Source organism: Vespula vulgaris, chromosome 12, assembly GCF_905475345.1.
Source record: "Vespula vulgaris chromosome 12, iyVesVulg1.1, whole genome shotgun sequence".
Lineage (NCBI taxonomy): Eukaryota > Metazoa > Arthropoda > Insecta > Hymenoptera > Vespidae > Vespula > Vespula vulgaris.
The window spans coordinates 1,583,618-1,607,500 of NC_066597.1; the positions used below are offsets into that span (position 1 = coordinate 1,583,618).

General features: G+C 30.1%; 3 protein-coding genes across 14 annotated transcripts in view; 2 read left to right on the forward strand and 1 right to left on the reverse strand.

Moving 5' to 3' along the window:
• LOC127068172 (putative uncharacterized protein DDB_G0267716) overlaps nucleotides 1-6,359 on the forward strand; it is a 38,100-nt gene extending 31,741 nt beyond the window's left edge. For all 3 annotated transcript variants that reach the window (XM_051003976.1, XM_051003977.1, XM_051003975.1), the window contains 3 exons: nucleotides 4,219-4,390; nucleotides 4,469-4,526; nucleotides 5,145-6,359. In XM_051003976.1, the coding sequence (XP_050859933.1) occupies nucleotides 4,219-4,390; nucleotides 4,469-4,526; nucleotides 5,145-5,837 (923 nt within the window). In that variant the 3' untranslated portion in view covers nucleotides 5,838-6,359. The remainder of the gene's footprint in view (nucleotides 1-4,218; nucleotides 4,391-4,468; nucleotides 4,527-5,144) is intronic.
• A 1,152-nt stretch (nucleotides 6,360-7,511) lies between these two features.
• Nucleotides 7,512-12,838, forward strand: LOC127068160 (myotubularin-related protein 2). Of its 3 annotated transcripts, XM_051003921.1 has the most exons (10): nucleotides 7,512-8,210; nucleotides 8,559-8,786; nucleotides 8,881-8,988; nucleotides 9,277-9,729; nucleotides 9,806-10,253; nucleotides 10,379-10,554; nucleotides 10,671-10,778; nucleotides 10,908-11,092; nucleotides 11,283-11,487; nucleotides 11,601-12,838. In XM_051003921.1, the coding sequence occupies exons 2-10, from the start codon at nucleotides 8,661-8,663 to the stop codon at nucleotides 11,751-11,753; spliced, it is 1,962 nt and encodes a 653-aa protein (XP_050859878.1). In that variant the 5' UTR covers nucleotides 7,512-8,210; nucleotides 8,559-8,660; the 3' UTR covers nucleotides 11,754-12,838. The 3 variants fall into 3 exon arrangements, with proteins under 3 accessions (XP_050859878.1, XP_050859879.1, XP_050859880.1); XM_051003922.1 differs by lacking the exon at nucleotides 8,881-8,988; XM_051003923.1 differs by lacking the exon at nucleotides 8,881-8,988 and having other exon boundaries at nucleotides 8,559-8,693.
• On the reverse strand, nucleotides 12,303-19,630 carry LOC127068158 (nose resistant to fluoxetine protein 6-like). 8 transcript variants are annotated; one of them, XM_051003915.1, is made up of 14 exons: nucleotides 19,314-19,628; nucleotides 17,794-18,467; nucleotides 15,100-15,344; nucleotides 14,822-15,015; nucleotides 14,607-14,740; nucleotides 14,299-14,523; nucleotides 13,990-14,203; nucleotides 13,746-13,911; nucleotides 13,569-13,648; nucleotides 13,374-13,469; nucleotides 13,174-13,303; nucleotides 12,910-13,084; nucleotides 12,657-12,799; nucleotides 12,303-12,545 (listed from the first exon to the last, which is right to left on the reverse strand). In XM_051003915.1, the coding sequence occupies exons 2-14, from the start codon at nucleotides 18,008-18,010 to the stop codon at nucleotides 12,423-12,425; spliced, it is 2,142 nt and encodes a 713-aa protein (XP_050859872.1). In that variant the 5' UTR covers nucleotides 18,011-18,467; nucleotides 19,314-19,628; the 3' UTR covers nucleotides 12,303-12,422. The 8 variants fall into 8 exon arrangements, with proteins under 8 accessions (XP_050859872.1, XP_050859873.1, XP_050859871.1 ...); XM_051003916.1 differs by having other exon boundaries at nucleotides 19,275-19,628; XM_051003914.1 differs by having other exon boundaries at nucleotides 19,269-19,628.
• Nucleotides 19,631-23,883: the final 4,253 nt, after the last annotated feature.

A 23,883-nucleotide genomic window follows, 5' to 3' on the forward strand; every position in this document is an offset into this window, starting at 1 on the left:
CATTACAAAATAAAAAAAAGATATATATATATACACACACAAGCTTACAAATTTTTTTGAACAAACTTAATAAAATTCAAAATGAAGAACATATTTAAAAAAAAAAGATGAATGAAATTATATTTTAAAAATTAAAGTCATAATAATCTTTTAATATTTATTAATATAAATTGATCGTTGGAGTGCTATGAAATTTTGATCGAATTATTTTCCTAAATAAATTAAAAAATCTATATATATATTTTTTTTTTTCAACGCGTAAACGTTGATTTCACATAAGATTTCTAAGTGACATAATCAGAAACGTGTTATTGAGAATCATCGAGGATACTTATGACTATTGAATAAAGTCATTCGCTGACTCGACAGGAGAAGCACGAGTTATATTGTTATGTGAATCCCTTGTAATGTCTCCGGGAAAATACCTACGTCAAGGGCGTATGTAATTAAGTATAAGAGATCAGACAACGTTAGGTAATGCCGTTGCATTATATTCTTTAGGATAATAGGATCATGTAATATTATATTTGTTGTATCGTAGAGAGTTTATTTTTATACATGGAATTATATTTTTCGTCGTTAACCAAAAGAGAAAAATATTTAAAACGACAACGATAACAACGATGATAAAATAAAAAAGAAATAATAATTGATTGAAATTAGGCTAATAGGATCGTACAATATCATCGTTTGTTCGTAAAACATTTATTTACATATACATACGTGTATGTAATAAAATATTAAATAAAATAATAATTATAAAATTATCAAATAGAAAAAAGAAAAAAAAAAAGAGAAAAATCCTTGATCGAAATGATCGAGAAATTAAAGTTAAAAAATAAAAAGGAAGAGAAAGGGACGACGATATGCACAGGGGTGAGACGAAAGTTTAAAAGAAGAGTAGATATTAGAAATCGATTTTAGTCTTTCCCCGAGAAATTTGAAGCTAATCCTTTTTGTAAGAGAATGCTTTTGGAACTTTTGTTCGATCCAGTAGTTGCTAGGCATTACATCACAAATTGAAATGCCAATATTAAATCTGTGAGTCAGTGTTCGTCGTGTGTCGGATGGATTTCCTCTATTCGTTCTCGCATCACGATCGACCTACCGATCGATGGATCGATCGATCGATCGATTAGATCTCCATACTCGTTACACGCTTCCGTGATTTCATTCGGATCCATTTTATTTCATTATGCGAACAGTGAATCTCAGAGAAAAAAAAAATTGCGCACATCCGTTCGCGCTTCGTTATTTTTTTTTCTTCCTTTTTTTTTATTCTTTTTTATTGTCAAGAAAAGATAGAGAGATAGAGAGAGAGAGAGAGAGATAATAAAAAAAGAATAAATTATTGAATATCTAATCGCGATCAAGATGAACAGATATTTAATCCATTAAAATTAGTCGATATTGTTGCGAATAAAAATATAAAATTGTAAAAGAGATAATTTGAATAGCATTTCGGATGGGGGAAAAAAAACAAATATTCGTCATTATTCTTGTTTTTCAATTTTGTTCGCATAATTTTCTTCCTCTTTTTCTTTCTTTTTTTTGTTCTTTTTCTTTTCCTCTCTCTCTCTTTCGTCGATTAAACGTATTTCTCGAAGACCTTCTCTGCAGTTGTTGCATTACAACGAAGATAAATACGATGCGATAATCGTAATATGTTTATTTTACTAAAAATATCTGTCTAAACATATTTACGCGAGTAAATGGCGCCAGTAAATACGCACATGTAGTTATATTATAAATGCATATGTATATACATATTAACGAGGTAACTTCATTTAATAAGTTAATTACGAGAGATTAGATATGAAATGATCGTTAAAAACATAGAGCTTGAAATTACTGATAAAAAAAAAAGGAAAAATAAGGAAAAGAAATAAATAAACAAAAAATAAAACGCGTAAGAGAGAAAAAAGCTTCGAGTTGGCGATTCATAATTTTGTTGTTATATTCTCTCTCTCTCTCTCTCTTTTTTTTTCTTGATAACGTGCGACAAAAAGAATACACATTTTTGTTTTTTTCTTTAGAAAGCGACGAGTATAAAAGAAATAAACAATGTGAGTCTTGACCTAAGTCAAAAATATTAATTGTTATTTTGTATTCTTTTTATTTATTTTTTTTTTCTTAGATCTCTTATATAACAAAAGACTTTATAAGTAATTAGCGAGATAAAAATTGATTGTTTTTGATAATTTTCAAAAGAATGCGAATCTATAACAATGCATCGCCATACTTTTTTTTTTAACGGACTTTGCTATCGTTATCACCGACAGTTACATTCTTATCAATGTTGATAAACAAGTGGTAAAAACGCGATTTGTTTTCTTTCTTTCTTTCTTTCTTTTTCTTTTTCTTTTCTTGCTTTTACCATTATTTGTATGTATTTATGTTGTAAAACTTATCATTGCAAATATTACAAAGTCGTGTATTTTTTTTTGTTTTGTTTTAAATACATGTTTGCAGTGTACTAATCATTATTGCAAATATCGAACTCGTGCACTTAAAAGAAAAATGGTTTAATACACTAATCAGTGTTAGATGATTAGGAAAGAAACGATGTCCCTTACGAAAGAAAGAGAAATGAATTTTTTTTTCCGATATAATCGCAAATAAATACACGGTGAATCAAAAGTATCTGATCGTATAAAGTCTAGCAGTTTTTATAGGTTTAATGATTAGAAAAAGAAAAATTAGGATGAAAAAATGTTGGTAAAGAAAGTAACGTGATATTTACAATCACATTTAGTCACGCTTTTTCTTTCTTTTTTTTTTCTTCTTTTCTTTTTATTGAATTCTCGATAAAATGAATCTTTTCCTTTCTTTCTATTTTGAATAGGATCAAGAAATGTTAGGACACCGTAGAACGTATACTCGTTCTCAGGTTTATTTACGTTTCATTGTAATACGAGTTCATTCTCCTTTCTGTTCTTGCTTCGCGTGCCAATGAATGGACCACGTGTGTGTTGTGTGTCGCGACGAGAAACTTTATAGAACACAGGATGAGCAAGAGAGAGAAAGAGAGAGAGAGAGAGAGAGAGAGAGAGAGAGAGAGAGAGAGAAAGAGATGCACTTATATACGATGAAGACATTTGTTTTTGAATAACAAAAATATTTTTATTTGTTGTCGTTACAAAATCGATCACATGAGTGATCACGAGTCTAAAGAAATATAGTCTCTTTTATTTATTATTAAATTAGTAAGAAAAAATAAGAGTACCTTTTGATGCGTGTGCGTTCGTATATAATAATTTTGCAAATATAATTTGAAAAAAAAAAAGAAAGAAAAGAAATTGTAGAGAGATCCGTATACATCCATTTTTTTTTCTTTTCTATCTTTCTTTCTGTTCTTTTTTTTTTTATTCACATTGTTCGTAATAATCTGATAAAAAAAATACGTGTCGATTATCTTGATTTAATAAAGAAAGCGTTGAAATTTACTTCTTCCTTTAACAAATATTATATATCAATGATTAAGAATAATTTTATAAAATTAGATCTACTCGCACGTATTTCGATATTTTCTTCTTTTTGTTTCTTTTTAATCACGATAGAAATAAACGCTTTCTCGTTTATTTCGAAAGCGATGAAAGGGATCGCGTGTCTTCGATTTGAAGTTTTGAAATAGAAAAGAAGAAAAAAGAATATTAGAATAAAAGAGCTTTCCCTTTACGAAGAGAATCTATTTTTGATTTTGAAAAATGTCCTGAACATTTTTTTTCTTTCTCATCTTCTCTCTTTCTCTCTCTCTCTCTGTCTTTTTAAATTGCAAGCCTCTTAATGATAAGATTAAGTATGTTTACGAGTTGCATTCTTGAACTTTGCACTTTCATTCCGACTTCGTTATGCGTGCATATAACGAGGAAAGGCGGGAAATTTAAAAAGAAAAAAAAAAATAGAAAAGAAGACAAAAATAGGGATCATGCAAATGCCGATTGAATAAACACTTGTAAGCAACAGTATAATCTCTTTGTTTGTTCTTCAAAGATCGATGTTAGCGTACTTAGAAAATATTTTTCTCGCATGAATTAAGAAGGATATATACTAGAAAATATTTGATAAGAATTCATTTCGAAATTCAAATTGATTTTCACACCATTCGTCGTCGTTGTTTTGTGTTTTCGTTCGTACTGAAGTAATAATTATTAATGATATTTAAACGTGTTTAATCTCTTGCTTTTTATTTATTTATTTATTTATTTATTTTTACAGGCAGTACGTCTGTCGAACAAAAGAACGGTAATGGCAATGCCAAAGGAAACAAAACGAATAACAACGGCGTGGAGGTGAATAGAAATGAGGAGCAGAATGGTTCGGGCGATGTCAAAGGTCAAGCGAAGAAGAAACCGAACGGTGCTGGAAGTGGACCGCTGTTGCAACAAGCGTGAGTTTCGATCATTATTTTTGATAATAATTACGATCAATTATCATTGATATCTTATGATTTATTTTTATTTTGCAGAGAGATATCCACCAGTCAGTTGGATTTCTTTAAAATGCTTGATGAAAAGATTGAAAATGTAAGTTTTAATTTAATATTAATAATAATGTATGACATTATCGTATGAATATAGTTTACGTTATATTTTATATTAATTATTAGTTGTTATTAAATAATTTATAATTGTAAAAATAATTAAATAATTTTTGTTATACGATGATATCGTTTCTCGCGATACACACGTTGACAGAAATAATGGGTTTAACTAAAACGGAATTATATTATAACATAAGCATAAGCATTATATGCGTTATATTAGAATCAGGCCATGCGAGAAAACGGTCCCCTCGAGGTTGCTTCTAGTACGACCTTCCGTCAGCCTTGTCGCAATAATGTTCATTCATGCGGCAGCCGTTCGTCTTCTCTATGTACGACGAAACGTACGCGCGAGACATGCCATTAATTTACCGTTCGTGTAATCCAATATAATGTGTCAGAAGCAAAAACATAAATCTAATGGTACAGGAATCACGATAAGATTGTAGGTAAAAAAAAAACAAAACAAAATCAAAAAAAAATAAAATAAAACAAAACAACTTTTTCCTTTTATTTGTTCGTTTGCTCGCTGGCTTGGTTGTTTATTTCACTTACTTATTTCACTTACTTATTTATTTGTTTTTTCCTTTTGTATTTCCAGGGTCCTGACTACGACGAAAGTCTCGACTCAGCGAACAGAGCTGAACATGTGTCGAATCTTTTACGGCGCTGGGAGTTAGCAAGCGTAACGTGGTCGAGCGTGTCCGATCTGAATAACGCTACATTGTCCAATCAAAAGAATCGTAATTCTGGTTTGAGTACGTCCAGACAAAGTCTTACTGCTAAGGATCGCGAGGGCATGAGAAATATAGTTGGTGGTAGGCCAGAGAGTGCGCCGATATTTGTGAGAAACGCAAATCGTGTCGATGGCCTTCAGGAGAGTCACTGTCATTCTCCTAGCATGCCAAGGCACGTTCTAGAATCGATTACTCAAAGTCCGACTCAGAGTTTGAAAAATGTTACGCCACCGGGAAGTTCGCCAACTGGTTTGCGTTATCAGGACAGTTTTAAAGAATGTAACGCTAATCAATTACCAACGAAGGCTACAACAAAAATACATTACGGATCGCAGAATCCTGTAAACGGGGAGTATGTTACTCAGCAGGCTCTCTATCGAGAACAATATCTTCAACAAACTGGGATCATCGTACCACCATCGCAATACTCTGCTGGATCACCAGGTGGCAACGTACTCAGGAATAATCCATACGTTCAACAATATCAGATCGGGAATAGCCCTCAACATTTCTCAGTACCGAGAAAACGAGGCTTTAACGCCGCCCAAATGACGTGACCAGGATTGGCACGAACGACGAGATAAGACTGAATATGATTCGCAAGAAACGCTTCTTGTGAAAAGCTGAGAGCTAAGGGAGGAGAGAGAAAGAAAGAGAGAATAGAGAGAGACTAGGCATGGAAAGAAAGAAGAAAAAAAAACAGGAGAGAGAGAGAGAGAGAGGAGATAGTCAAGGAAAAGATTGTAAGAAAGATCCGTAAAAATAGGTTGCGTCTGAAAAACTCGTAATTCTCAGCTCGCGTTCTTCAACTTCTTATACTTTAGATTCCTCCGTCGATAAGAACTTTCCCATGATGTTAAGAAGAAAAATGGTGGAAGAGGAAGTGGGGGTGAAGGGGGAGGAGGAAGTGGAATGGGGAGGTGGAAGGGGAGAAAGAAGAAGGTAGTGGCCTAAGGATTCTAAACTTGATCCGATTGACGATTGAAAAAAGAAAAGAAAAATACGAGAAAATAATCAGCGGAATAAGAAAAAGACCATACACACATCCTGTTACATTAAAAAAAAAAAAGAAAAGAAAAGAAAGAAAATTCGCATTGAGTGTAATAATATAGACTAAATACATCGTTATAAAAGTGCCAAAATGCTCTAAATAAGCAATCTGATAAATCGCGATAACATAGAGACAGAAAAATCCCTCGGCGCGATATTAATACTCTATCCTTCTCTCGTGATCGTGTATAATAAGAGAATATAAAAAAGTGAAAGAAAGAAAGCGAAAAATATATATTAAAATAAAAAAAAGAAAAAAAAAAAAGAAAAAAAAACAAGAAAGAAAATCGAAAAAAAAACGACAAAAAAGAGAAAGAAAATTGAATAAAAAAATTTTTCGATGTGCGTACGATATTTGTCGTTCGTTACTTTTTTTCTCCTTTTTCTAATCGACGGGAAGCCTCTTCGTATAAAAATGTTAATGAAACGGATTCTCGAGAGAAGCAAAGCCTTTTTGTATTAATTTTAGTAGCGAGATATATCTTTTGGGATATACATATATATGTTCTACGTGTGCGTGTATGATAAGTCTGTATGAATATATGTATGCGAGCAACAGGAAAGAGATATATCATGATGATCGTATACAAAAAGAGGGATAGAGAGTGTGTGTGTGTGAGAGAGAAAGAAAGAGAGAGAGAGAGAGAGAGAGGGAGAGAGAGAGAGAGAGAGAGAGAGAGAGAGAGAGAGAAGAAAACGTATTATATTATAAAATCACTATACATATGTGTATATAATATATATAAATATATATACTTGTATGGATATATATATATATATTTAACTTAACGTGATGACTGTATATTTATATGTTGACCATGTTCAGAGTTAACGATATATATAGTTGATGATGAGAGTTTTATATTTCATGTTAAAATACGCTCTATATACTGTAGAAGAATCACAAACACACATACACATACACATACGCATACACAAACACTTAAAATCGAAATTGCTACATCACTGTCGAATTGTGATTATACGTTTTGTTCTGTTGAACAATTTTTTTTACAAATAAAATTCATTATTTCACCCCGACTCCTATCGTCGAAAAATATTTTTCTTATATCATTTGATCGTTGTACGCTTTCAGATGTTCGAAACATTTGAGAAAATATTTCAAGACCAATCTCAGCTATTCAAGACCAAGTTAGTAGGTGATAAGTAATGAATGACGTGCTGCGGAAGAGAACTCTTGTCATAATCCGATTTACTAAGAGACACTAATAGGATTTATGGTGTCCCAGAACTCTTACGATACGAATGTAATCGTATTTATACGATTAATATGTGTGTGTGTGTGTGTGTATGTGTATGTGTATATATGCACACACATAACTATACATATATCTATATATACATTTCAAGCAGCTTTGCGATACATTGAAAATAATTTAATCCATGATTAATTCTAATTGAATATATATATATATATAATTTATTTTTTGCAAATAATCCCGAGACACGTCATCCTGAAAATATTCTAATGGATTTTTATAACAAATTCTGTATCTTCCTTTTAAATCGTCGATGACGCAATACGATATAAATGTAAATGTATGAAAGTTTCTTTTTTTTTTTTACTACTGTATTAAGAAAATACCATTTCTTTTTCTTTTCTCTTTTTGTTATTATTATTATTATTTTTTTTATAATAAATATTGGAATATTGCTAAAGATATTAATCGTATTTATCAATATAATTATATGAAATTCAAATTTCGTACGATATGACCGCACGTGGCTGATTGGAAGATTCGAATGTGGCGCCAACTGGTCGTATTTCCATCGCAAGATGGCTACTACTGTCAAACGCAAGGTGCATTGTGACAGAACTTAACGTTTTAAAATATTAAAAAAAATCTTGTATTATAGAGGTTGGTGATAATTTTTTCGTACGACAGTGAGAATGTAATTAAAATTAACGCCTTCTATAAATAATAATAATAACTTTTTCGGTGTTTTTGGGGCGTGGCTTCGTAATATTAGATATCAACTGCTTTGAAGTTGTTTTCGATCCTTTTTTTTTTGTATTTGAATTAAAAACACGTATTATATTGAGATAATACGTATAAATTAATTTATTCAACATTGTTTTTCTTTTTTTTAATGTATAATACGAATTAACATTTTTGAGGTTAACCGAAAGAAAATATCATTATCTTGTTTAGAAAAGCTTGTTGATATCTATTTGTATTAATCTAACGTATACTTAACGTTTATAGGATTAAGAAGCGATTGCAGAAATCAATGTAGAAGCCAGTTTGAAAGTTGAAAATGTCATTGCAACAGGAGTAGAAGAAATTAGAAGCATACGTACTACAAGCATGGAGAAGAGAGGCAGTGCTGAACTCCTGAATGTAGAGCAAAACAACTCAAAAAATGCCAGTTCTGATTCCCTTAATTCAGACAGCAAAAGCAGTTCACTCAATTCAAAGATGGGTCAAGAATCGGTATTAAATCTAATTATTCAGTTAACAACAAACTTTTATAAACATAATTCTTTTTATCAGATTGATTTCATACGACTCTAACTCAATTTCTTAGGAGAGTTGGGAAAAAGCATCCCATTCGAAAAGCTTTTCTTCGAGTTCTACTTCCACAGATAATAATATTGTCTCTGCTTTGGAGGCAAAAAAAGACAATCAAGTAAAAGTGAGTCTGAAAATAACAAGTGGCTGTAGTTGAAATTGTTGCATTTCTTTTTTTGTTTTTGTCGTATTATTTGTGTTTGTTATGAACTGCTATTGCTACGTTTCAGTTTCGTCGAAGGAGTTTATTTCATATCCCTACATAAATGTAAAAACCTCCGTCACTTTTACTTTTTATTGCACATTTTGGTAGAATATATATATATTTATATATATTCGTAAATAGAAACCTTACGCGTCGTAATAAGTTAATTTCAATTATTTTAATATATCATAAAATCGTTTTCAACAGAATCTATCAGGAAGTGATACAGGTCCGCCGCTTTTAAATGGGGAACGAGTTCAAGGCATCGCGCATGAAGTGACCTACTTGTGTCCTTATTCGGGTCCAGCTAGAGGAATTCTTAGTGTTACAAATTATAAACTTCACTTTCGTAGTGTAGACCGTGAAACGCCTTATGTCGTGGAAGTGCCCTTGGGTGTTGTCAGTAGAATCGAGAAAGTTGGTGGTGCGTCAAGCAGAGGAGAAAATTCATATGGTATAGAAGTGTTTTGTAAAGACATGAGAAATCTTCGATTTGCCCATAAGCAAGAAAATCATTCTAGAAGAGATGTCTTTGAAAAACTTCAACAATATTCATTTCCGTTGTCACATAAATTACCATTATTCGCATTTGAATATTCGGAAACGTTTCCCGAGAATGGTTGGAACGTGTACGAGCCCATTGCTGAATTAAAACGAATGGTAAGGAATATTGAATATATTATATTTTATTAAAGCATGAATGATATCCATAGATTTATTTAATATTTAATTATAGGGTGTAAATAATGACATGTGGAAAATATCAAAGATTAATGACACGTATACACTAGCCGATAGTTATCCGGCGGTTTGGGCAGTACCTGCGGCTGCGACAGATGAAGATTTACAAGCATCGGCAGCTTTTAGAAGTAGAGGAAGATTGCCAGTACTTTCATGGATTCATTCAGAAAGCCAAGCGACGATAACGCGTTGCGCACAGCCGTTAGTCGGCGTTGGTGGTAAAAGAAGTCGAGAGGACGAGAGGTACGTGCAGTTGATAATGGATGCCAATGCACAAAGCCATAAACTATTTATAATGGATGCTCGACCAATGCCTAACGCAATAGCGAATAAAGCGAAAGGTGGTGGTTACGAAAGTGAGGATGCTTATCAAAACGCTGAGCTTGTTTTTCTTGATATTCATAATATTCACGTTATGAGAGAGAGCCTGAGAAAATTGAAAGGTATTACTAATGTGATAATAAGTGAATTCTTTTCTTTTCTTTCTTTTTTTCTTCTTATTTTTCCATATATATATTATTATTATTAATTCGATTAAATCACATTACAAGATTAAATCTTATTATAGAATTATGTTTTCCAACGATCGACGAAGCCAAGTGGTTATCTGGTATAGAATCCACGATGTGGCTTAAACATATTAAATGTGTTCTCGCTGGCGCAGTTAGAATTGTGGATAAAGTAGAAAATCATAAGACTTCCGTACTTGTACATTGCTCGGACGGATGGGATCGAACAGCACAAGTAATAATAATAATAATAATATAATATATCTTAACGAATATAATTGTAATAAAACTTTTAATATATATATATATGTATTATGTATATATATATATATAATCTATCATCTTTTATAGCTAACAGCTCTTGCCATGTTAATGTTGGACCCATATTACAGGACCATTAAAGGATTTGAAGTTCTCATAGAAAAGGAATGGCTTAGTTTCGGTCATAAATTTCAGCAGGTAGTTTATATGTAAAAAAAGAAAAAAATTCACACACACACAAAATAATGATTCTTTTACATTTATTAAAAGTACGTATACGTTTAAACAATGTTTATTTTACATAATATTATGATCTCTTTTCTGCAGAGGATTGGTCATGGTGACGAACACCATAGTGATGCGGATCGTTCTCCAGTATTTTTACAATTTATGGATTGCGTTTGGCAAATAACGCGACAGTTTGCAAACGCGTTCGAATTTAACGAGCACTTTTTAATCACTATCCTCGACCATCTTTACTCTTGCAGATTTGGCACGTTTTTATTCAGCAGGTATATATATATATATATATCTCTATAGATGTATTTAACCCTTATTTCAAACTACAATTTTTCTCTTAGAACAACTTGATCTTAACAATTCTTTTATTTTTTAAATATTTTTTTTATAATTATTATTGATTCTCTTTTCTTCCTCCTTTTTTATTTCTCTCTCTTTTTTTTTCTCTTTTTTTGTTTTAAGCGAACGCGAGAGAGTACAAGAACAGATCAAACAAAGAACCGTATCGTTATGGTCCTACACCAATAGTCAATTATCACTTTATCAAAATCCTCTTTACTTGGCTGGACCGAATTATCAACTCGTTCTAATGCCGATAGCAAGTATGAGGTATATCAAACCTTGGAAGGGTCTGTATTGTAGATGGAATCCGATTATGAGACAACAGGTTTGTAATTTTGTTTTTGTTTTAATGAAAAGATTAAAAAAATAAGAGAGAAGAAAGAAAGAAAGAAAGAAAAAAAAAATGGAACAATCAGAACAAACTATTTTTTATTTCAGGACCCTGTTTATCAGCGAACGAGAGAACTTCTAGTCTTGAAAGAGCAGCTTGAGAAACAACTAGAGGAAGGTCGACGTGAGCAAGCTTCTCGAGCTAATCGATCTCTTACCTCGCCTGCACCTCCTAGGATACATTCCCCGGTTCACTCATAGCACGGCGAGGATGTCATACCGTTTAACGATCTGTAGTTTTGTAAATGTGCCCTACGCTTATCTATCTCTTTTAAGTCAGTGTACAAGATATTTTTACTGAACTCGCTTCGTTGTGTACAAAATGCCCGTTGATAAAAGAAGTTTATAAATCGTCGAAAAGAAAAGAAAAAAAAAAAAAACTGAGAGAAAAAAATATACATATACATATATATACATACATATATACATATATATATATGTATACATAAATACATATATATTACAAATATATATGTATACATACATACATAATATATTACAAATATATATGTATATATGTATGTATACATATACATATATACATACACACATATATATGTAATATATGTGTAGTGTATATATATATATATATATATACACGTAAATATATATGAAGTTGGATCGTCCGTATGATCATCATTCGTATTAATTGCGCGATTATCAGCGTATAATTTAGAAAGGAATGCATTAAATCGCGTTAAACAAAAAATAACGAAAACAAGAGGAAGAAATGAGAAAGAAAAAAAAAAATCGAACATATACATTTTTTTCCAATAAATTACAAAACATCAAAGAAAAACCTTGTGATAATTCAATTTAATGAATATAAAGATATCATCCGTGAATGGATAGGTGCAAAGAACGGATCGATCATTTTTTTCTGGTATGATCAATGAATTGTTTCATCAACAGGATGTATGGCGTTTCGAACATCATCGTGAATGCGTAAGCGCATACGTAACTGATCACAAAGTTTCCTAAAAAGAGCGCTGACTGGAGGAGCGTATAAACGAAGAAAAAAGAAAGAAAGAAAAAGATTAATTAGTTATTAATATCTGCAATATGATCGAAATTAAAAGAATTGTAAGTGATTGGTTGACCTACGTTTGATAGAAAATCAACGTGAACAGAAGTTTCGCTGTGCAAGTAAATGGAATTGATAATAATAGGATTTAAAAGGTAGGTACTGTAAGTCAATCTACTGAATGGTATCCAACCTTTGAACGAAAGAATCTTATTCACAATACCTGAAATAAAGTTTCTCATTAAAAAAAAAAAAAAAAAAATAGAGAAAAGAACATTTCAAAAGAATTAACATTAATTTAATGAATTCGATTTTTAACATTGATTTACTTACCTCCGTGATTCGTGACACAAGCGATTAAGAGCCATGCCAAGCCTACTCCCCAAACTGTTCTATTAAGGGCAACGTAAAAGGCAGCAGATATAGTTGATATGCTTCTTTTCCATAATCCAAAAAGTACTAATACGTTGCAAGCGCTACCAAGTATCCAGAATAATATAATAGTTTTCTAAAGATCATTTGTAAACGTCATTGAGCGATCAAATCAATTTTGACCAAGGATTATTTAATACGAGACTATTATATATTATTTTGTACCTTTTTCCATTGTAATTCGTTGTTTAATTTGATAACGATATAACCGGTGACCATACCCACTATATAAGGTCCTATTCTAGTCCAGGGTGGATCGTACAGGATATCTAATAGATGGTACTGTTGATCCATTCTATAAAAATTAATCAAATCGGTCAATTGATTACACGTGTATTTATGTAATTAATTTTTCAATTACTTACGTAGGAACGTAATCGTAAATATAGGATATATAGCCTGTTACGATCGTCGATGTGATGAACAATAGACTTAGCAAGATGACTGCCACGTTGAAGTACCTGCCAAATTAAATGTTTTCACATCGTCAAACGTTTAGCACTGAAAATACATTTACGATTACAATCGGATATATAAAATTATAATAATATTGGATTTACATGGACGATAACGTTAACAGGAATGTACTTATCGCAAAAAATTGCATATCATTCGCCAAGTACCAACTCCAAGACATACACTGTAAATATCGAAATAACGATAAATAATTCCAATCCAATTAATAGTTTATCTCTGATATGGAAACATTTATTATCGATAAAAGCAAACGTTCATACCATAGTCTCTCTGCTAAAGAAATTTTGAATATAGAGTATATTCCTCCACCAATATTTCGGACAGATCTCATATGGACGTTCGTCCATATAAAACTCCGAGGTATAATTGTACCACATTGAATTTATTTCGAATATTCCCATCGCAAACATATAAGCCGGTGTCAATCTAAGTTAGAACGAAATTGATGAGCGATTTCAAAGTATGATCGTATTTCTTAAATTATAATCGTTAACACGAATTTACCTGATAAATCTTTTTAAGAGATTCATGAAGAACATGTTAGCTTCAGCAACGTAATTGAATGGCCGATGTTTCTTTTTCCCCTTTTCTGCTTTGAAATACAAATAAACTGCGAGGAAACCACCGAGGAAAAAAAATGTATCCACCGATAGAGTCGAGTTGCTTAACACTTGATTAGCAAAACCTTCTGATTTTCTCCAAGTTATTATCTTATTGTCTATAATCAATGAAATATAAGTAACGAAATTTGCAGATATTCATATCGTTTATATATTATTTGTTTTTATTTGATTATAATCGTCGTTGATTTACCTGTATAGTCATGCATGTAGAATATCGTGTGTACCATAATAACCCATAACATCGATAGGAATTTTAAACCGTGTATAACTAATATAGATTCGTTATTAAGTTTTGTATTAAATATAATCTTCGTGTTCGAGTAAACGGAAAATGATAGAAATATTCTACCGATGTTACTTTGAAATTTCAATGCTGTCAGCTTGTCCTCAGGATCCTCCTCTTTTCTTTTAATATCTAAATAATATTTTCAAATATTATTGAAATTCGTTCGTGTACGTTAGTACTATGATTTATATCGTTCGGATAAATGATCGTACCGATTGTCTGAGAAGAATTAGTATTTTCATAACTTTTAAGAAGTTTAGCATGCCTCTTTAAGCGTCTTTGATATATTAGAACGTCATAGATCGTTCCTATTAGCATTAACAAGCACGTAAGTATCAATAGAATCCTAAAGGGGAGACAGATAAAAAAAACGATTTGTTATATTCGAGCAACGTGACTATCATAAATCTTATGCTCGTTGACATACATGATTGATATGAATGTTCCACTCAAGAGCCATCGATGGTCGTCAATTAGATCTTTTACTTTGAACAACTCAAAATCAGCTGAATATAGGTCACCCACAATAAGACTTCTATCTTTAAAAACTTTTTCAAGAAGAATAAATAGTTCGTCCTTTGAACAAGTGGCCGGTAAGCACATTCCGAGTGTTACCAAATTCTACCAAGGAAAAGAAAAAGCAAGTAGAAATATTTATGTTAATCTGAATTACTAAGATCGTTCATTCATTTAACAGGTACTCACTTCGTTAGGTAATCTAACGTGGTATTGCAAAGTACTATTGTGTCTGAAATATGCGACGAAATATTTCACTTCGTATGGTGGAAATTCATCTTCTACGTGACGATATTTCGAATTATTCATTATTTCCTTTTCTACAAGTATCAATGGATCTCTATTGTTCACGTCTTTGCATTGACTTTGGATACCAAACCAATAATTATTTCCATAAACGAATCCGGGTTTTGGTATGCCACTTGAATCCATTACTTGATCAGAAAATAGAAACAAGAAAGAATAGGAAACAAATTTAATGATTAATTCAATGATTTTGTTAAATTTAGATACTTTTTGTATCGTTTGTATATGCCCCTAAAAGCAGGCAACCGTACTTATCGGCGGAGTACAAAGTGGTTGCCTGGTTTAAGGCGTCAAAATCTTTCATATCTCGTTATGGAAAATATAACAATTCTAAAACGAGTCGTTTATTATATATAATTTTTTATATAATATAAATAATATTCTTTTATGATCACGTCAACATTTGAAAATATGTATATAGATTTATATAAATGACGATAGAAGAACTATCGCAGAAAAATGTTTTCTATAGTTGAAAATGAAAGGAATTAAGCAACGTTAAAAATATATATTAAATACGGATTGTCAGTAATTTACGGGTTACAGCATCTTACAACGTGGCAAAAGTGGTTGCTTGTGTAATCGCAAAAAGAAAGTCTATGTAAGATACCCTCGAAAACTTGTTCACTTAATAGTGAAAAAAACTATGCAAAATGAATATCAATTATTTCCATTAAAGACAAGTTCCTTTAATAAGTAGAACATTTTTTTACGACTTGTCGATTATATGTATATATATATATAAAGAAAAGGAAAAAAAAGATAAAAACAGAAGTGTTATTGATTTCTTAACACTTTTGACGAAGAAAAAGATTATGCTATTTCAAAAAATATGCAGTTGTGCGTAATAATTAAATAAAAGTAAAAAAAATTTAAGATGCAATAATCTCTTATTATTTTAGAATGTTTTATAATCCAATTAAAAAAAAAAAAAAAAAAAGAAAAACAATATCGTACACGCAAAAAAGAAATTTATTTAAATATCCAACATGATTCTGTTAATAATTATTTATAAGTCGATATCTGAATAACAGATAAGTACAATTAAGTCGAGAATATATATATAACAGTAATATAAGATTTATATTAATTTTGATAATGTTAATTCTTTTTTAAAGTAATTATCAATTATTCATAAAAATGCATTTATTATCTGATTAATTATATATCCATGCATGTATACACAGAAAGTCTTTCAAATTATAGTACAAGAACTTGACAATGAATGATAACTTCAAAAGATATATATGTTTCGGGGTATCTGACTTTTCTTTCTAATTATTAATACATACTTTCTAATTATATTAATATAATTATTAGTATAACTATTAATATAATTAAAAATAATTATAAGTTTCGAGATATCTGACATTTCCCTCTCTCTCTCTCTCTCTTTCTCTCTCCTCTCTCTTTCTATACTTATATCAATATTCATTAAATATAATTAATGTTATTGACAATAAATAAGTTATGCATGTATCAAAGAATAAAACCGACATTTGGCGAAGGCCAAATAAAAATTCTTTCAACGGAAATATATATAGCAAACCAGTTCTGATATTTTCGACTCAGTTTAAAGAGTTATTTGCCGAGAGTTGTTTGACCAGACTTTCCGATCTGCAGCTTGTATGCATGTATGAGTACAACGACATGAGTTTCGTAGAATCCCTTGAGACACAATTATTATTCACCACACTTAAGAGACAATTCGTGATTCTTTATGTTCTTACTGCGCAGATTCTTTTTTCTCTTTCCTCCTGTTATTTTTTTTTAACATCTATTTTTGACGTCCACTTTATTTTTCTTCTTTTTTTTTCTTCTCGAAGAGAGAACAACTGCGTAAGAATGAAAAAAAAAAAAAAAGAGAAAATAGGGAAGGAAAGGAAAGGATAAGAAAAACTCTGTCAACCTTCGACCTCTCTCCCCTCCGACGATATTTCGAACATGGAAATGAAACTATACAAGTTTAGAAGTGATTTTGTAACTTGGACGAACCGGGTTCATGTATATCGTAATAGGAACGTAATAGTTTTCTTTAAGGAAACTTGTGGAATGATCTCTAACTAGTTTATTTCATCATTCGATGTCGTTCGAACGTTCCTCGAACCTCTTTTTCATTTCCCCTTAAGTTGTTATTTATTTCTTTACTTATTTTCTTTCTTTCTTTTTCTTTTTTTTTTTTTTTTGCGAAAAATCAGAATACGCGATTGTTAAACATAACTGATGTATAACAGGCATCGATTATCCTTTTTCTCTTTAGTTTTCTTTTTTAATTTTCACTGATTTAAAAATTTTTAAATTTTTAAAAACTTTAAAAGAGTAAAAATATGAAATTAAAAATACTTTCGAAGGATTATCTGATAAAGATAAAAATACGGACGGTAGAGAGTAACAGAGAGAGAGACAGAGAGAGAGAGAGAGAGAGAGAGAGAGAGAGAGAGAGAGAGAGAGAGAGAGAGAGAGAGAGAGAGAGAGAGAGAGAGAGAGAGAGAGAGGAGAGATAATAAGATAGCGAAATTTTGAAAGAAAAATTCGATGCTCTAATATAGGTAAATATTTTTCTTAAATTTTACATACCTTTTAAGCTCCATAACGTTCGCCGATCGATAGCATCTCGTAAATTCATCAATTCCTTAGTGCACTTTGTTGAATTAAGAAGATGTGCATTTGAGAGCATCGCATAAAGCGGTAACGTACGTGTCATTATCGTTTCAATCTCCGTGGCTACGGAATAATGAAATAAGAGAAAGGATTCACTGAGATAAATGAGCAAGAGTAATTTTAGATATGTCATCTTCGTTCTATCGCTTTGATACTTTTTTTTTATTCTTTTCTCTTCTTTCTTCCTTTCTTTTCTTCTTCTTCTTCTTCTTCTTCTTCTTCTTCTTTCTCTCTCTTTTTCCTTTGTTTGCTATTCTCTTATCAAATAAGATTAAACTCTTTCGATGAAATGAGAACACTTGAAAATTTTACGAGAATACACTTATTCCTTCTTCTTTTTTGTCTTTATTTTATTTTATTTTATTTTTTTCTTCGTATTATACTTCTATGATTTTCTTCGTTCACACTTTCAGACACATATTTTCAGTTATGCTTGTTAATCTTATTGAAATAGAGTTTCAAGTGGCAAGTGAGATATAGTGTTCGGACGATAAGAAATATACTTATAATCCTCTTTTTTTAATCTTCTATTTTTTTCTTTTTCATACAAATCTTTGAGAATGGCATCAAATTTAGAAGTAGATTGATTTCTAATAATTAAAGAGACATTAATTTTGGCGAAAGAAAGAGATAATCGAGAAAAGATTTTGTAAACGATTTTCTTTCCTCTCTCTCTCTTTTATTCTATTATAATTTTTTTAAATGAGACACCTTGCACGCATATAAACATACATACATACATACATACATACATACATACATATATATATATATATATATATATATATATGTTCGTGAAGTGAACGGACCGTTTATAATAATAATATTCTTTTATTTAATTGCACTAATATATATATCAATGATAGCAATATGAAAATTATACGATTTAATATTAGTACGTAATTAATTGAATGAGATAACAATTATCATAAGATGGAGTATGCATGTGTAAAAATAAACGATTTGCTCACCTCAGAGGAAGAAAAACGAAAAGTACAAGAAGAAAAAGAGGGAAGAAAGATAATAAAAAAAAAAAAAAAAAAATAACGTAGGGAAAATTTTTCTTAGACGATTCGAAGGAAATTACTTCTCTTGATCCGTATTCTTTAGTAGAAAAAAAAAAGTTAACAGACGATACCTCTTCGAGGAAATAAGAAATTTATAATTACTTTCGAAAACGGTATCTACGTTTCTATTCTATATTTACAAACGATTTTATCGTTGAAGAGAATGTACAAAAGATATAAAAAAAAATAATGTAAGAGAAAATTTAAGGAAAGACAGATATACAGAGAAAGAATGAAAGAGAGAAAAAGAGAGAGAAAAAGAGAGAGAGAGAGAGAGAGAGAGAAAGAGATAAATGAAAAAGGAAAATAAACAATAATAAGAACAATAACGAAAATAAAATTATGCTCGATCAATAAGACGCGACGAACGTGAGAGAACTGCGGACACTCGACGAAAACTCATCGCAGAATCCAGGTGGAGAAGTAAAGAAGTCTTTGACTGTATGTTCTGGGGTGCTTTTTTAACATCCCCACCACCGTAACCATTACCACCACTATCACCACCACCACTAACTCCATCACTACTACTGGTAGCAGCAACAGCATCATCATCAGTTATTACTAATCGTGATACCACAGGATGCGATCATTTTATTTTATTATTCAATCTCCACGTAACTTTGTTATTTCATATTTTTCATATTTTTCATATTATATCTCGGATGTTTTTTTTTTCTTTTTATTCTTTATATCATTGACGACTTTCTTGCATCAGATATTAATTAAATGAAAAAAAAAAAAAAAAGGACGTCGATTCTTTTCAGAATTTATACGAGTTGATTTCATTGAGATCGATCGAAAATGTTGTTCGACGAACTTTGTATAGTGAAATATAACTTCGGAAGTTATGTTTTATATGCAAATAGTATAGCGAAAGTTTTGAGAAAGATAAAAAGAGAGAGATTGAGAGAGAGAGTAAGAAATATTTATTACATCGAGTTAACCAGGAAAACGTGTTCGGCCTTAGATTATTCCGTTATTAAATATGTTCGATAGAAAATTTTTATTATCTGTGTAACACGATCCAAATGATTTCTTAAAAACGATTGATACGTTTTTTGTCAACTTCTTTCTCTCTCTCTCTCTTTTTTTTTTTCGATTTTATTTATTTATTAATTAGAAAGTAATTTTTAATTCATGTGATGTCTTAGTAAATGTATTTTTTTCTTGTTTCTAAAATAATATGGACAAAATAATATGTATATACTTATAAATATATACCTATGTATAAAAAGTGATTTAATTATATAAGTAAAGAGTGATTAAATTATAAATCTTTTTGAATTTTTCGAATTGATCATAAAATTGATAATTAATAATTGTTATACATATCAATGTTGTTAAATGTGTTTCTATAAATGCAGAGATGTGTTCATAAAATTTTAAAAATTAATTATGTTTAGTTTATCGGAAATCATTTGACAATCCTATCTTTTAAGTTAGAAATATTCGTTCCTATATAATTTGTGGCTACGAACTCGAACCTACGTTTACTTTGATCCGAGAAAAGTAATTACGTTTTGAACGAAACAGATTCGATCGTCTTCTCTTCAAAAGCAACGTTCACAAATTACTCTTGCATCGAGTATTATTTTTCAAAGATACGCTCTTACTTATTTCTCTTTTGTATAGTTTCAAATTTTCAAATCATCGAAAAAGAAAACGACGGAATTATTTTTTAATTTCATTATTAAATTACTATTCAATTGTTCTTATTATTATTATTACTATTTATTTATTGATTTATTTAGTTTAATGTATTTTTTAAATGAAGCAATAGAATTGATCGACTTGGATCTTTTTTATTGATATAACATTCCTTCCGAAGGTCTGACAATATGCTATATATAAACTTCTTCCATATATGTATAATATTTGTTTTTAGTTTAGTCATATCCTTTTTTCTCAGAAAGAACTCGGTTCTTTTGAAATAAAAAAAAAAGGAAAAAAAAAGAAAAGAAAAAGTGGTGAAAAGTTAATATTGTCCTATGTATGTCTGGCCATAAGTTATTGAAAAAAACATTCCTTAAATGCAGATTTTTCTTTCTTGTATCGTTTATTGAAAAATACATTTTTCTTTATTATCCTTCTTTCATTTGAAAACAAACAAATTTTTGTAGGAAATTTAACATGGAAAAAAAGAAGAGAGAAAAAAAGAAATCACAATCTCGCAATTAATTAATGCAAATGAAAATAATTTATGTATAATATAGTCGACAGAACTTCTCACAAAAATCTTATTAAATATCTTAACATTCAATTTATTTTAAGTTATACAGTCGATATTAAAAAAAAAAATATGTGTATATATATACATACATATATATATATATATATATATATATATATATATATATATACACATAATATTAAGCGAGTTAGGAACGAAATAACGTCGTCACTGCGTTCCTTGCAGTATGCATATCTCTTATGCAATAGCATTTCACCTGTCCCTATTTTTCCGTTCCTCTATTTTTCTTCTTCCATAATAGCGCATTTAAAATACTTTCGATTGATTCATGATCTAGGATAGTAATGATGTAAATGATAAAGATTTCACGTATCGACGCGCTCTCTACGTTACAATTTTCTTTCTTGATTGACACAAAGTTAATTACGTTTGAAAAGAAAAAATAAACTATGATTATTTAATTTCCTATTGGGGTATTGATTTTTGTTTTTTTTTTTTTTATTTTCTTCTATCTTTTTTATTTTTTTGTTTCTGTTTTTGGTTTTTCTTTCTTCCTTTTTTTCTTCTTTTCTTTTTTTTTCTTTCTTTTTCTTCATATAGCGATCTAACACCCATTTGAAAGTTACTTTAATTGGTGAACATCGACAGAAGTGTTCACATTTTGGCTTAGAATCTTTATCATGGATGAACTTTCATAGAAAATGACGAAAAAAATAAAAAGAAGAAGAAGAAGAAGAAGAAAAACATTAAACAAAACGTAAAAAAAAAAGAAAAAGAAAAAGAATATAAAATTAGCTTGAGCGAAGTCGAAAGTAAAAGAATGAATAATTCATAAATCGCAAAAGAGCGTGACACGGTACGTTTCAAAGCTTAATTATGCTCGATACACAATCGCTGTCGTAAATTTCGTCAACGCGGTACTTCGCACTGTACTTTCTATGCCTATGATAAATACGACGAATAGAGAAAAAGAGAAAGACAGATATACATATATATGTGTGTGTGTGTATGCGTGTGGAGAGAGGGAATTCGTATAGCAAAATTTAAGAAAAATTTGCGCGCAGTGTTCACATCGATTCTAAGAAACTATCGACCGACGTAATTGTCATATTAGGTTCTCAAATTATTTCTGTATTTTATCTTTTATGTATTTTCTACGTGTATAGTGTAGTAATAGGACGGGTTAATAAATTAAGCAAGTTAACATTCTCATACGAAATATTCTTGTTTTTTTTTTTTTTTTTTTTTCGATAAGATAATATAAAAATGAAATTTATTATCAACGAAGAATGTAGTAAGGGTTACTAAATAATTGTGTGAAAATGAATTTTTGTTTTAGCGTAATCTATCTCCGAGTGTGTGTGTTTGTGTGTGTGTGTACAGTTTAAGTCAGCTAATATTTTTTCTTAGGAACTGTTCTTCTTTGTTAAGATGACAAAAAGCCTATTAACGAAATTTCTCATTATTTATCAATATTCTTTTAAAAAATCAAATACATAACTAATATCACGTATTTATATCTACAATGAATTAATGATTTTTTCGTAAAAATATTTTTTATATAATAATAATAATAATAATAATAATAATAATAATAATAATAATAATAATAATGTACGATGATAAATGTTGTATGTAATACAATTTTAAAAGATAAAAGTTTAATCATGCAAATCAAGGTAATGACATATAAGACGAGGACAAAATGATGTCCTCATGAAAGTTAAGATAAATCTAAGTATTTTAATTTCTCTTTTGAAATCACATAAGATAATCAAAGATCGATGTATCGTTCTCTAAATGTATGTTAAGTGTGCTAAAAGTTTTCTCCCTATTATTCACGTATCCACTTTAATTACTTTCTTTCGTATTAATTTGCGTAACATCAAACCATACAAATTCTCACTATCTCGAAATATATAATACCTTCATTTTGCATCTTTCTCTTTCTCTTATTCTCTATTTCGCTTTTCATTTCTTCCTTCTGCCGCAGTCACCCCCTTATACCATCATAATACGTAACATATTATCGGTAATGTTTATCGTAACATAAATCGTTTTTGTTTTTCTCTTTCAAACTTCCTTTTCTTTTCTCTTTTTTTTTTTTTTCACATATTATTACACATTTATTCTACAAATACGAATTCTTTTTATCGAACGTATCCGTTTGTTTTCATTATATTTTACGTTCACAGTATAAATTGAATTGATGGACGAAAAACAAAGAAAAAAAAAAGAAAGAGAAAACAAGAAAAGAAAATGGAATAACATTTTTCAGCTATTGCATTATCATCTAAACCGATCTCGGTTTAGCGATTTTTATTTCTATTGAAATATGTAAGAGTTACGAATAGCAAGTAACTCGTATCGTGAAAGCGTTCGCATAAGTGATATAATGTTACGTGTATTTGTATACGTAGTTATATATCGGTATCTCGAAACAGACTCAGTTACGTCAGTGCAATGATCGTTCTTAATGTATGCAGAGAAAGTGCTTTTAAAATTTTTTTTTAAGACTGACCGTTTTCATTTTCTCATTTGAGAAATATTTTTTTTTTCTTAACAAGAGATCGATAGATCGATTGAATAATATTGTATCGATATTTTTCAGTTCTACTCGAGATCTCAGTAAATTTCTATCGTCGATTCACCAATAAATTTTTTCTATTTTTGAATTTTTTCTTTTTCTTTCGTTTATTCATCTACGAACGATTTCAGAAATTTTACGATGCGACTTTCCTAACACCA

Excerpts from the sequence above, each read along its gene's own strand:
- LOC127068160 (XM_051003921.1), top strand. The coding sequence starts at position 8,661 with ATGGAGAAGAGAGGCAGTGCTGAACTCCTGAATGTAGAGCAAAACAAC. Across the intron at positions 9,730-9,805 it reads TTGCTGAATTAAAACGAATG|GGTGTAAATAATGACATGTG; the intron begins GTAAGGAATATT and ends ATTTAATTATAG. Across the intron at positions 11,093-11,282 it reads GGCACGTTTTTATTCAGCAG|CGAACGCGAGAGAGTACAAG; the intron begins GTATATATATAT and ends TTTTGTTTTAAG.
- LOC127068158 (XM_051003915.1), bottom strand. The coding sequence starts at position 18,010 with ATGACATATCTAAAATTACTCTTGCTCATTTATCTCAGTGAATCCTTT. Across the intron at positions 14,204-14,298 it reads CTACATGCATGACTATACAG|ACAATAAGATAATAACTTGG; the intron begins GTAAATCAACGA and ends CATTGATTATAG. Across the intron at positions 13,085-13,173 it reads ACGAATTACAATGGAAAAAG|AAAACTATTATATTATTCTG; the intron begins GTACAAAATAAT and ends AATGATCTTTAG.